At 45.0% G+C, this 15000-nt stretch overlaps 1 protein-coding gene across 1 annotated transcript in view; it reads left to right on the top strand.

Annotated features, from left to right (window-relative positions):
* Positions 1 to 15000, top strand: part of LOC135570197 (glutamate receptor ionotropic, NMDA 2A-like) — a gene marked incomplete at its 5' end in the record, with an annotated part of 55001 nt that overhangs the window by 9450 nt on the left and 30551 nt on the right. Inside the window, 4 exons of the mRNA XM_065016306.1 lie at positions 3064 to 3235; positions 5509 to 5662; positions 13970 to 14095; positions 14423 to 14652. Of these exons, the coding sequence (XP_064872378.1) occupies positions 3064 to 3235; positions 5509 to 5662; positions 13970 to 14095; positions 14423 to 14652 (682 nt within the window). The remainder of the gene's footprint in view (positions 1 to 3063; positions 3236 to 5508; positions 5663 to 13969; positions 14096 to 14422; positions 14653 to 15000) is intronic.

The raw sequence follows: 15000 nt of genomic DNA, 5'->3' as shown, positions 1-15000 counted from the left end.
AGTACAGTACAGTACATTACATTACAGTACAGTGCAGTACATTACAGTACAGTACAGTATATTACCCTACAGTAGATTACAGTACAGTAGATTACAGTACAGTATAGTATATTACAGTACAGTATATTACAGTATATTACAGTATATTACAGTACATTACAGTACATTACAGTATATTACAGTACAGTACAGTATATTACAGTACAGTATATTACAGTACATTACAGTACAGTACAGTACATTACAGTACAGTGCAGTACATTACAGTACAGTACAGTATATTACAGTACAGTATATTACAGTACATTACAGTACAGTACAGTATATTACAGTACAGTACAGTATATTACAGTACAGTACAGTATATTACAGTACAGTAGATTACAGTACAGTACATTACAGTACATTACAGTACATTACCGTACATTACAGTACAGCATATTACAGTACAGTAGATTACAGTATATTACAGTACATTACAGTACAGTACAGTAGATTACAGTATATTACAGTACATTACAGTACAGTACAGTATATTACAGTACAGTAGATTACAGTACAGTAGATTACAGTATATTACAGTACATTACAGTACATTACAGTACATTACAGTACAGTACAGTATATTACAGTACATTACAGTACAGTGAGTCAGTACAGTACAGTACAGTGAGTCAGTACAGTACAGTACAGTGAGTCAGTAAAGTACAGTGAGTCAGTACAGTACAGTTAGTCAGTACAGTGAGTCAGTACAGTACAGTGAGCCAGTACAGTACAGTTAGTCAGTACATTGAGTCAGTACAGTACAGTGAGTCAGTACAGTGCAGTGCATTGAGTCAGTACAGTACAGTGAGTCAGTACAGTGCAGTGAGTCAGTACAGTGCAGTACAGTGAGTCAGTACAGTACAGTGAGTCAGTACAGTGCAGTTAGTCAGTACAGTGAATCAGTACAGTGAGTCAGTACAGTACAGTACAGTGAGTCAGTACAGTACAGTTAGTCAGTACAGTGAGTCAGTACAGTACAGTGCAGTGAGTCAGTACAGTACAGTACAGTGAGTCAGTACATTACAGTACAGTACAGTTAGTCAGTACAGTGAGTCGGTACAGTGAGTCAGTACAGTACAGTACAGTGAACCAGTACAGTACAGTACAGTTAGTCAGTACAGTGAGTCGGTACAGTGAGTCAGTACAGTACAGTACAGTGAACCAGTACAGTACAGTACAGTTAGTCAGTACAGTGAGTCGGTACAGTGAGTCAGTACAGTACAGTACAGTGAGTCAGTGCAGTGAGTCAGTACAGTACAGTACAGTGAACCAGTACAGTACAGTACAGTGAGTCAGTACAGTGAGTCAGTACAGTGAGTCAGTACAGTGAGCCAGTACAGTGAGTCAGTACAGTGAGCCAGTACAGTGAGTCAGTACAGTGAGCCAGTACAGTGAGCCAGTACAGTACAGTGAGTCAGTACAGTGAGCCAGTACAGTGAGCCAGTACAGTACAGTGAGTCAGTACAGTGAGTCAGTGCAGTGAGTCAGTACAGTGAGCCAGTACAGTGAGCCAGTACAGTGAGCCAGTACAGTACAGTGAGTCAGTACAGTGAGTCAGTGCAGTGAGCCAGTACAGTGAGCCAGTACAGTGCAGTGAGTCAGTACAGTGAGCCAGTACAGTGAGTCAGTACAGTGAGCCAGTACAGTGAGCCAGTACAGTACAGTGAGTCAGTACAGTGAGTCAGTGCAGTGCAGTGCATTGCTCCCATAATACAATACAGAAGACTACATTTAATAATATAGTGATATGTTACACTTTGCCTATCAATCTCCTAAGGACAGTGTGATTATGAATGTTTGTAAACAGCTACCTGCTGTCTGTCCATTCTGCTCCTGTGGAGAGCGAGGACCATTTAAATTAACAAGAGTTAGATCAACGTCTCTGGGCCGGGGACTGGGGATGGCTAGGAATAGGAGGAGAGGAAGAGGAGGAGAGAGGAGGTGAGAGAGGAGGAGAGGAGAGAGGGGATGGAGACAGACAGACCTACTCTGTTACAGTAGCATCATGGAGACAGACCTACTCTGTTACAGTAGCATCATGGAGACAGACAGACCTACTCTGTTACAGTAGCATCATGGTGACAGACAGACCTATTCTGTTACAGTAGCATCATGGAGACAGACAGACCTATTCTGTGACAGTAGCATCATGGAGACAGACAGACCTATTCTGTTACAGTAGCATCATGGAGACAGACCTACTCTGTTACAGTAGCATCATGGAGACAGACAGACCTACTCTGTTACAGTAGCATCATGGAGACAGACAGACCTATTCTGTTACAGTAGCGTCATGGAGACAGACAGACCTACTCTGTTACAGTAGCATCATGGAGACAGACAGACCTATTCTGTTACAGTAGCATCATGGAGACAGACAGACCTATTCTGTTACAGTAGCATCATGGAGACAGACAGACCTATTCTGTTACAGTAGCATCATGGAGACAAACCTACTCTGTTACAGTAGCATCATGGAGACAGACAGACCTACTCTGTTACAGTAGCATCATGGAGACAGGCAGACCTATTCTGTTACAGTAGCATCATGGAGACAGACAGACCTATTCTGTTACAGTAGCATCATGGAGACAGACAGACCTATTCTGTTACAGTAGCATCATGGAGACAGACAGACCTATTCTGTTACAGTAGCATCATGGAGACAGACAGACCTACTCTGTTACAGTAGCATCATGGAGACAGACCTACTCTGTTACAGTAGCATCATGGAGACAGACAGACCTACTCTGTTACAGTAGCATCATGGAGACAGACAGACCTATTCTGTTACAGTAGCATCATGGAGACAGACAGGGGGGGGTTCTGAAATCTTTAGCCAATGACGTGTCCATGTCGGGGAGGAGGGGGAGGTGTTCTGAAATCTTCAGCCAATGACGTGTCCATGTTGGGGGGGGCTGGATTCTGAAATCTTCAGCCAATGAAAGATGTCTATATAAAGAAGTGGCATTGAAGTTTCAGCCAATCACAGATGTCATTATTTCTGCGTTTCCCCAGCAACACCACAGAGGCGGGCGGGACCTACATCAAAAAGTGCTGTAAAGGATTCTGCATCGACATCCTGAAGAAGATCGCGAAGTACGTGAAGTTCACCTACGATCTCTACCTGGTTACCAACGGTAAACATGGGAAGAAGATCAACAACGTGTGGAACGGGATGGTGGGAGAGGTGAGTGACTAATTATAATATGTCATAATATCATACAGTTAGTTTACTCTGTCCTGTCTCATAGTTAAAACAACATGTGTGGAACGGGATGGTAGGAGAGGTGAGTGACTAATTATAATATGTTATAATATCATACAGTTAGTTTAGTCTGTCCTGTCTCATAGATAAAACAACATCGTAGTTTACACAGCTAATGGCTAAAGGCTAGTCTCAGCATTAAACTGTGGTATCATTTTACTGTGTTTAGCTAATGGCTAAAGGCTAGTCTCAGCAATATACTGTAGTATCATTTAACTGTGTTTAGCTAACGGCTAAAGGCTAGTCTCAGCAATATACTGTAGTATCATTTAACTGTGTTCAGCTAATGGCTAAAGGCTAGTCTCAGCATTATACTGTAGTATCATTTACCTGTGTTCAGCTAACGGCTAAAGGCTAGTCTCAGCATTATACTGTAGTATCATTTACCTGTGTTCAGCTAACGGCTAAAGGCTAGTCTCAGCATTATACTGTAGTATCATTTAACTGTGTTTAGCTAATGGCTAAAGGCTAGTCTCAGCAATATACTGTAGTATCATTTAACTGTGTTCAGCTAACGGCTAAAGGCTAGTCTCAGCAATATACTGTAGTATCATTTTACTGTGTTTAGCTAATGGCTAAAGGCTAGTCTCAGCAATATACTGTAGTATCATTTAACTGTGTTTAGCTAATGGCTAAAGGCTAGTCTCAGCATTATACTGTAGTATCATTTTACCTTGTTTAGCTAATGGCTAAAGGCTAGTCTCAGCATTATACTGTAGCATCATTTTACTGTGTTTAGCTAACGGCTAAAGTCTAGTCTCAGCAATATACTGTAGTATCATTTTACTGTGTTTAGCTAATGGCTAAAGGCTAGTCTCAGCAATATACTGTAGTATCATTTTACTGTGTTTAGCTAACGGCTAAAGTCTAGTCTCAGCAATATACTGTAGTATCATTTTACTGTGTTTAGCTAATGGCTAAAGGCTAGTCTCAGCAATATACTGTAGTATCATTTTACTGTGTTTAGCTAATGGCTAAAGGCTAGTCTCAGCAATATACTGTAGTATCATTTAACTGTGTTTAGCTAATGGCTAAAGGCTAGTCTAAGCAATATACTGTAGTATCATTTTACTGTGTTTAGCTAACGGCTAAAGGCTAGTCTCAGCATTATAATGTAGCATCATTTAACTGTGTTCAGCTAACGGCTAAAGGCTAGTCTCAGCATTATACTGTAGTATCATTTTACTGTGTTCAGCTAACGGCTAAAGGCTAGTCTCAGCGGCATAATATACAGCGATGACATCCTACTGACGACATCAACAACAACACGCTAACACACTAGATTAAAGATTAACCCAGAACCTGTCTCTCCCTCCTTCACTCCATCTCTCTCCATCCCTCCTCCCTCTATCATTCCTTCTCTCCTTCCCTCCCTCCATCCCTCCCTCTCCCTCTCTCCTCCCTCTCTCCTTCCCTCCCTCCTCCCTCTCTCCTTCCCTCTCTCCTCCCTCTCTCCTCCCTATCTCCTTCCCTCTCTCCTCCCTCTCTCCTTCTCTCTCCTTCCCTCCCTCGTCCCTCTCTCCTCCCTCTCTCCCTCCCTCTCCTCTCTCCCTCCTCCCTCTCTCCTTCCCTCCCTCCTCCCTCTCTCCTTCCCTCCTCCTCTCTCTCTTTCTCTTTCCCTCCTTCTCCCTCCCTCCCTCCCTCCCACCCTCCTCCCCTCCCTCACTCCCTCCCTCCCACCCTCCCTCCCTCCCTCCCTCCCTCCCTCCCTCCCTCTTCCATCTCTCCTCCCTCTCTCTCCTCCGTATCTCCTTCCTCTCTCCTCCCTCTCTCCTCCCCTCTCTCCTTCTCTCCTTCCCTCCCTCCTCCCTCTCTCCTTCCCTCCCTCCTCCCTGTCTCCTTCCCTCTCTCCTCCCTCTCTCCTTCCCTCCCTCCTCCCTCTCTCCTTCCTTGCTTCCCTCCCTCCCTCTCTCCTTCCCTTCTCCTCCATCTCTCCTTCCCTCCCTCCTCCCTCCCTCCCTCCTCTCTCTCCTTTCCTCCCTCCCTCCCTCCCTCCCTCCCTCCCTCCCTCCCTCCCTCCCTCCCCTCCCTCCCTCCCTCCCTCCCTCTCTCCTTCCTTGCTTCCCTCCCTCCCTCCTCTCTCTCCTTTCCTCCCTCTCCTTCCCTCCCCCTCCCTCCCTCCCTCCCTCCCTCCCTCCCTCCCTCCCTCCCTCCCTCCCTCCCTCTCCTTCCCTACATCCCTCCCTCCCTCCCAGGTGGTCTATAAGAAAGCTGTCATGGCCGTCGGCTCTCTGACGATCAATGAGGAGCGTTCTGAGGTCATCGATTTCTCCGTCCCGTTCGTGGAAACTGGAATAAGTGTCATGGTCTCCCGTAGCAACGGAACCGTCTCCCCGTCCGCCTTTCTTGGTAACCCTCCCCGTGTTTTGAGGACATTTGTGTTGTCTGTCTGTGTGTGTGTCTGTGTTGTTTCACCACCTGACAGATTGTGTTTATCAACATTTTTTAAAAACAGAACTGTCCCTCTCATATTCTGTCAATACATGCTGCATCTGTTGGCTTCATTAAAACACACAGCACCACTAACAGGACTGATCTATACAGCACCACTAACAGGACTGATCTATACAGCACCACTAACAGGACTGGTCTATACAGCACCACTAACAGGATCTATACAGCACCACTAACAGGACTGATCTATACAGCACCACTAACAGGACTGATCTATACAGCACCACTAACAGGACTGATCTATACAGCACCACTAACAGGACTGATCTATACAGCACCACTAACAGGACTGATCTATACAGCACCACTAACAGTACTGATCTATACAGCACCACTAACAGTACTGATCTATACAGCACCACTAACAGGACTGATCTATACAGCACCACTAACAGGACTGATCTATACAGCACCACTAACAGGACTGGTCTATACAGCACCACTAACAGGACTGGTCTATACAGCACCACTAACAGGACTGATCTATACAGCACCACTAACAGGACTGATCTATACAGCACCACTAACAGGACTGATCTATACAGCACCACTAACAGGACTGATCTATACAGCACCACTAACAGGACTGATCTATACAGCACCACTAACAGGACTGATCTATACAGCACAGGACTGGACTACAGCACCACTAACAGGACTGATCTATAACAGGACTGATCAGCACCACTAACAGGACTGATCTATACAGCACCACTAACAGGACTGATCTATACAGCACCACTAACAGGACTGATCTATACAGCACCACTAACAGGACTGATCTATACAGCACCACTAACAGGACTGATCTATACAGCACCACTAACAGGACCACTAACAGGACTGGTCTATACAGCACCACTAACAGGACTGGAGGAAGACAGGACTGATCTATACAGCACCACTAACAGGACTGATCTATACAGCACCACTAACAGGACTGATCTATACAGCACCACTAACAGGACTGATCTATACAGCACCACTAACAGGACTGATAACAGGACTGATCTATACAGCACCACTAACAGCACCACTAACAGGACTGATCTATACAGCACCACTAACAGGACTGATCTATACAGCACCACTAACAGGACTGATCTATACAGCACCACTAACAGGACTGATCTATACAGCACCACTAACAGGACTGATCTATACAGCACCACTAACAGGACTGATCTATACAGCACCACTAACACTCTAACAGCACCACTAACAGACTGATCTATACAGCACCACTAACAGGACTGATCTATACAGCACCACTAACAGGACTGATCTATACAGCACCACTAACAGGACTGATCTATACAGCACCACTAACAGGACTGGAGGCACCACTAACAGACAGGACTGATCTATACAGCACCACTAACAGGACTGATCTATACAGCACCACTAACAGGACTGATCTATACAGCACCACTAACAGGACTGATCAATACAGGACCACTAACAGGACTGATCTATACAGCACCACTAACAGTATGGAGGAAGACAGGACTGATCTATACAGCACCACTAACAGGACTGGTCTATACAGCACCACTAACAGGACTGATCTATACAGCACCACTAACAGGACTGATCTATACAGCACCACTAACAGGACTGATCTATACAGCACCACTAACAGGACTGATCTATACAGCACCACTAACAGGACTGATCTATACAGCACCACTAACAGGACTGATCTATACAGCACCACTAACAGGACTGATCTATACAGCACCACTAACAGGACTGATCTATACAGCACCACTAACAGGACTGATCTATACAGCACCACTAACAGGACTGATCTATACAGCACCACTAACAGGACTGATCTATACAGCACCACTAACAGGATGGAGGCAACTACAGGACTGATCTATACAGCACCACTAACAGGACTGATCTATACAGCACCACTAACAGGACTGATCTATACAGCACCACTAACAGGACTGATCAATACAGGACCACTAACAGGACTGATCTATACTAACAGCACCACTAACAGGACTATGGACTGATCTACAGACAGGACTGATCTATACAGCACCACTAACAGGACTGGTCTATACAGCACCACTAACAGGACTGATCTATACAGCACCACTAACAGGACTGATCTATACAGCACCACTAACAGGACTGATCTATACAGCACCACTAACAGGACTGATCTATACAGCACCACTAACAGGACTGATCTATACAGCACCACTAACAGGACTGATCTATACAGCACCACTAACAGGACTGATCTATACAGCACCACTAACAGGACTGATCTATACAGCACCACTAACAGGACTGATCTATACAGCACCACTAACAGGACTGATCTATACAGCACCACTAACAGGACTGATCTATACAGCACCACTAACAGGACTGGTCTATACAGCACCACTAACAGGACTGATCTATACAGCACCACTAACAGGACTGATCTATACAGCACCACTAACAGGACTGATCTATACAGCACCACTAACAGGACTGGTCTATACAGCACCACTAACAGGACTGATCTATACAGCACCACTAACAGGACTGATCTATACAGCACCACTAACAGGACTGATCTATACAGCACCACTAACAGGACTGGTCTATACAGCACCACTAACAGGACTGATCTATACAGCACCACTAACAGGACTGATCTATACAGCACCACTAACAGGACTGATCTATACAGCACCACTAACAGGACTGATCTATACAGCACCACTAACAGGACTGATCTATACAGCACCACTAACAGGACTGGTCTATACAGCACCACTAACAGGACTGATCTATACAGCACCACTAACAGGACTGGTCTATACAGCACCACTAACAGTATGGAGGAAGACAGGACTGATCTATACAGCACCACTAACAGGACTGATCTATACAGCACCACTAACAGGACTGATCTATACAGCACCACTAACAGGACTGATCTATACAGCACCACTAACAGGACTGATCTATACAGCACCACTAACAGGACTGGTCTATAACTATCTATACAGCACCACTAACAGGACTGATCTATACAGCACCACTAACAGGACTGCACCACTAACAGGACTCTATACAGCACCACTAACAGGACTGATCTATACAGCACCACTAACAGGACTGATCTATACAGCACCACTAACAGGACTGATCTATACAGCACCACTAACAGGACTGATCTATACAGCACCACTAACAGGACTGATCTATACAGCACCACTAACAGGACTGATCTATACAGCACCACTAACAGGACTGATCTATACAGCACCACTAACAGCACCACTATGGAGGCACCACTACAGGACTGATCTATACAGCACCACTAACAGGACTGATCTATACAGCACCACTAACAGGACTGATCTATACAGCACCACTAACAGGACTGATCAATACAGCACCACTAACAGGACTGATCTATACAGCACCACTAACAGTATGGAGGAAGACAGGACTGATCTATACAGCACCACTAACAGGACTGGTCTATACAGCACCACTAACAGGACTGATCTATACAGCACCACTAACAGGACTGATCTATACAGCACCACTAACAGGACTGATCTACACAGCACCACTAACAGGACTGGTCTATACAGCACCACTAACAGGACTGATCTATACAGCACCACTAACAGGACTGGTCTATACAGCACCACTAACAGTATGGAGGAAGACAGGACTGATCTATACAGCACCACTAACAGGACTGATCTATACAGCACCACTAACAGGACTGATCTATACAGCACCACTAACAGGACTGATCTATACAGCACCACTAACAGGACTGATCTACACAGCACCACTAACAGGACTGGTCTATACAGCACCACTAACAGGACTGATCTATACAGCACCACTAACAGGACACCACTAACAGGACTGGTCTATACAGCACCACTAACAGTATCTATACAGCACCACTAACAACAGGAACAGCACCACTAACAGGACTGATCTATACAGCACCACTAACAGGACTGATCTATACAGCACCACTAACAGGACTGATCTATACAGCACCACTAACAGGACTGATCTATACAGCACCACTAACAGGACACTATACAGCACCACTAACAGGACTGATCTATACAGCACCACTAACAGGACTGATCTATACAGCACCACTAACAGGACTGATCTATACAGCACCACTAACAGGACTGGTCTATACAGCACCACTAACAGGACTGGTCTATACAGCACCACTAACAGGACTGGAGGAACAGGACTGATCTATACAGCACCACTAACAGGACTGATCTATACAGCACCACTAACAGGACTGGTCTATACAGCACCACTAACAGGACTGATCTATACAGCACCACTAACAGGACTGATCTATACAGCACCACTAACAGGACTGATCTACTAACAGCACCACTAACAGGACTGATCTATACAGCACCACTAACAGGACTGATCTATACAGCACCACTAACAGGACTGATCTATACAGCACCACTAACAGGACTGATCTATACAGCACCACTAACAGGACTGATCTATACAGCACCACTAACAGGACTGATCTATACAGCACCACTAACAGGACTGATCTATACAGCACCACTAACAGGACTGATCAATACAGGTCAGGACTGATACAGCACCACTAACAGTATGGAGGAAGACAGGACTGATCTATACAGCACCACTAACAGGACTGATCTATACAGCACCACTAACAGGACTGATCTATACAGCACCACTAACAGGACTGATCAACAGGACTGATCTATACAGCACCACTAACAGGACTGATCTATACAGCACCACTAACAGGACTGATCTATACAGCACCACTAACAGGACTGATCTATACAGCACCACTAACAGGACTGATCTATACAGCACCACTAACAGGACTGATCTATACAGCACCACTAACAGGACTGATCTATACAGCACCACTAACAGGACTGATCTATACAGCACCACTAACAGGACTGATCTATACAGCACCACTAACAGGACTGATCTATACAGCACCACTAACAGGACTGATCTATACAGCACCACTAACAGGACTGATCTATACAGCACCACTAACAGGACTGATCTATACAGCACCACTAACAGGACTGATCTATACAGCACCACTAACAGGACTGATCTATACAGCACCACTAACAGGACTGATCTATACAGCACCACTAACAGGACTGATCTATACAGCACCACTAACAGTATGGAGGAAGACAGGACTGATCTATACAGCACCACTAACAGGACTGATCTATACAGCACCACTAACAGGACTGATCTATACAGCACCACTAACAGGACTGATCAATACAGGACCACTAACAGGACTGATCTATACAGCACCACTAACAGTATGGAGGAAGACAGGACTGATCTATACAGCACCACTAACAGGACTGGTCTATACAGCACCACTAACAGGACTGATCTATACAGCACCACTAACAGGACTGATCTATACAGCACCACTAACAGGACTGATCTATACAGCACCACTAACAGGACTGATCTATACAGCACCACTAACAGGACTGATCTATACAGCACCACTAACAGGACTGATCTATACAGCACCACTAACAGGACTGATCTATACAGCACCACTAACAGGACTGATCTATACAGCACCACTAACAGGACTGATCTATACAGCACCACTAACAGGACTGATCTATACAGCACCACTAACAGGACTGATCTATACAGCACCACTAACAGGACTGGTCTATACAGCACCACTAACAGGACTGATCTACACAGCACCACTAACAGGACTGATCTATACAGCACCACTAACAGGACTGGTCTATACAGCACCACTAACAGGACTGGTCTATACAGCACCACTAACAGGACTGATCTATACAGCACCACTAACAGGACTGATCTATACAGCACCACTAACAGGACTGGTCTATACAGCACCACTAACAGGACTGATCTATACAGCACCACTAACAGGACTGATCTATACAGCACCACTACCAGGACTGATCTACACAGCACCACTAACAGGACTGATCTATACAGCACCACTAACAGGACTGATCTATACAGCACCACTAACAGGACTGGTCTATACAGCACCACTAACAGGACTGATCTATACAGCACCACTAACAGTACTGATCTATACAGCACCACTAACAGGACTGATCTATACAGCACCACTAACAGGACTGATCTATACAGCACCACTAACAGGACTGGTCTATACAGCACCACTAACAGGACTGATCAATACAGGACCACTAACAGGACTGATCTATACAGCACCACTAACAGTATGGAGGAAGACAGGACTGATCTATACAGCACCACTAACAGTATGGAGGAAGACAGGACTGATCTATACAGCACCACTAACAGGACTGATCAATACAGGACCACTAACAGGACTGATCTATACAGCACCACTAACAGTATGGAGGAAGACAGGACTGATCTATACAGCACCACTAACAGGACTGATCTATACAGCACCACTAACAGGACTGATCTATACAGCACCACTAACAGTATGGAGGAAGACAGGACTGATCTATACAGCACCACTAACAGGACTGATCTATACAGCACCACTAACATGACTGATCTATACAGCACCACTAACAGGACTGATCTATACAGCACCACTAACAGGACTGGTCTATACAGCACCACTAACAGGACTGATCTATACAGCACCACTAACAGGACTGATCTATACAGCACCACTAACAGGACTGATCTACACAGCATCACTAACAGGACTGATCTATACAGCACCACTAACAGGACTGATCTATACAGCACCACTAACAGGACTGATCTATACAGCACCACTAACAGGACTGGTCTATACAGCACCACTAACAGGACTGATCTATACAGCACCACTAACAGGACTGATCTATACAGCACCACTAACAGGACTGATCTATACAGCACCACTAACAGGACTGATCTATACAGCACCACTAACAGGACTGATCTATACAGCACCACTAACAGGACTGATCTATACAGCACCACTAACAGGACTGATCTATACAGCACCACTAACAGGACTGATCTATACAGCACCACTAACAGGACTGATCTATACAGCACCACTAACAGTATGGAGGAAGACAGGACTGATCTATACAGCACCACTAACAGGACTGATCTATACAGCACCACTAACAGGACTGATCTATACAGCACCACTAACAGTACTGATCTATACAGCACCACTAACAGGACTGATCTATACAGCACCACTAACAGGACTGATCTATACAGCACCACTAACAGGACTGATGTCTGTCTCTGTGTGTCTCTGTGTCTCTGTGTGTATCTAATCTGATGTGTGTCTCTGTGTGTATCTAATCTGATGTGTGTCTCTGTGTGTCTCTAATCTGATGTGTGTCTCTGTGTGTCTCTGTGTGTATCTAATCTGATGTGTGTCTCTGTGTGTATCTAATCTGATGTGTGTCTCTGTGTGTCTCTGTGTGTATCTAATCTGATGTGTGTCTCTGTGTGTCTCTGTGTGTATCTAATCTGATGTGTGTCTCTGTGTGTCTCTGTGTGTATCTAATCTGATGTGTGTCTCTGTGTGTATCTAATCTGATGTGTGTCTCTGTGTGTCTCTGTGTGTATCTAATCTGATGTGTGTCTCTGTGTGTATCTAATCTGATATGTGTCTCTGTGTCTCTGTGTGTATCTAATCTGATGTGTGTCTCTGTGTCTCTGTGTGTATCTAATCTGATGTGTGTCTGTATGTCTCTGTGTGTCTCTGTGTGTATCTAATCTGATGTGTGTCTCTGTGTGTATCTAATCTGATGTGTGTCTCTGTGTGTCTCTGTGTGTATCTAATCTGATGTGTGTCTCTGTGTCTCTGTGTGTATCTAATCTGATGTGTGTCTCTGTGTCTCTGTGTGTATCTAATCTGATGTGTGTCTGTATGTCTCTGTGTGTCTCTGTGTGTATCTAATCTGATGTGTGTCTATGTTTGTGTGTGTATCTAATCTGATGTGTGTCTCTGTGTGTATCTAATCTGATGTTTGTCTCTGTGTGTCTCTGTGTGTATCTAATCTGATGTGTGTCTCTGTGTGTATCTAATCTGATGTGTGTCTATGTCTCTGTGTGTATCTAATCTGATGTGTGTCTATGTTTGTGTGTGTATTCATGTCTCTTCTCTCTGTCTCTCTCTGTGTGTTTCAGAGCCGTTCAGTGCGACGGTGTGGATCATGATGTTTGTGATGCTGTTGTTGGTAACAGCGATGGCTGTGTTCATGTTTGAATACATCAGCCCTCTGGGCTTTAACAGGAACCTGGCACAGGGTAGAGGTAGGTACACACACACACACACACACACACACACACACACACACACACACACACACACACACACACACACACACACACACACACACTTTTAAGTCTGAATTTACCTTCTCCTTCCTTCCTTCCTTCCTTCCTTCCTTTCTTCCTTCCTTCCTTCCTTCCTTCCTTCCTTCCTTCCTTCCTTCCTTCCTTCCTTCCTTCCTTCCTTCCTTCCTTCCTTCCTTCCTTCCTTCCTTCCTTCCTTCCTTCCTTCCTTCCTTCCTCCCTCCCTCCCTCCTCCCTCCCTCCCTCCCTCCCTGCCTCCCTCCCTCCCTCCCTCTCTCCCTCCAGACCCCCACGGCCCATCGTTCACTATGGGTAAGGCGGTGTGGCTGCTGTGGGGTCTAGTGTTCAACAACTCTGTCCCGGTTCAGAACCCTAAAGGCACCACCAGTAAGTTCATAGTGTCGGTGTGGGCCTTCTTCGCCGTTATCTTCCTGGCCTCCTACACAGCCAACCTGGCTGCCTTCATGATCCAGGAGGAGTTTGTAGACCAGGTCACGGGACTGTCTGACAACAAGGTAATGTTTTACTGTTTATACTCTCAGCATGTTAAAGATTGATAGTTATAATAACATTGATTTGATAAATAAAAAAATTTAAAATAGTTTTTTTAATGTACGATGTTGCAGTCCCATTGAGAATTTCGCTGGAGCGAATAATCACTTCTGGTGACCTTAAGAACTCGTGTTAGCTCCCTGGAGCTGATGCCACCCCCCTCCCCCTACACAAAGGGGGCTTTAGCTCAGAGAGCTAACACTATCTTGAGCTACACCGATTCCCTGTGTTGAATACGCTGTCGCTGTCGATATACATGGCCCGGAGTCTAGAGATAGAGATAGAGGCAGGGCCTAGAAATAGGGTTTTTA

This window comes from Oncorhynchus nerka, unplaced genomic scaffold (genome assembly GCF_034236695.1).
Source record: "Oncorhynchus nerka isolate Pitt River unplaced genomic scaffold, Oner_Uvic_2.0 unplaced_scaffold_1044, whole genome shotgun sequence".
Taxonomy (NCBI): domain Eukaryota; kingdom Metazoa; phylum Chordata; class Actinopteri; order Salmoniformes; family Salmonidae; genus Oncorhynchus; species Oncorhynchus nerka.
Note: the sequence above shows the minus strand (reverse complement) of the source record. Positions and strands in the feature narration are given on the sequence as shown.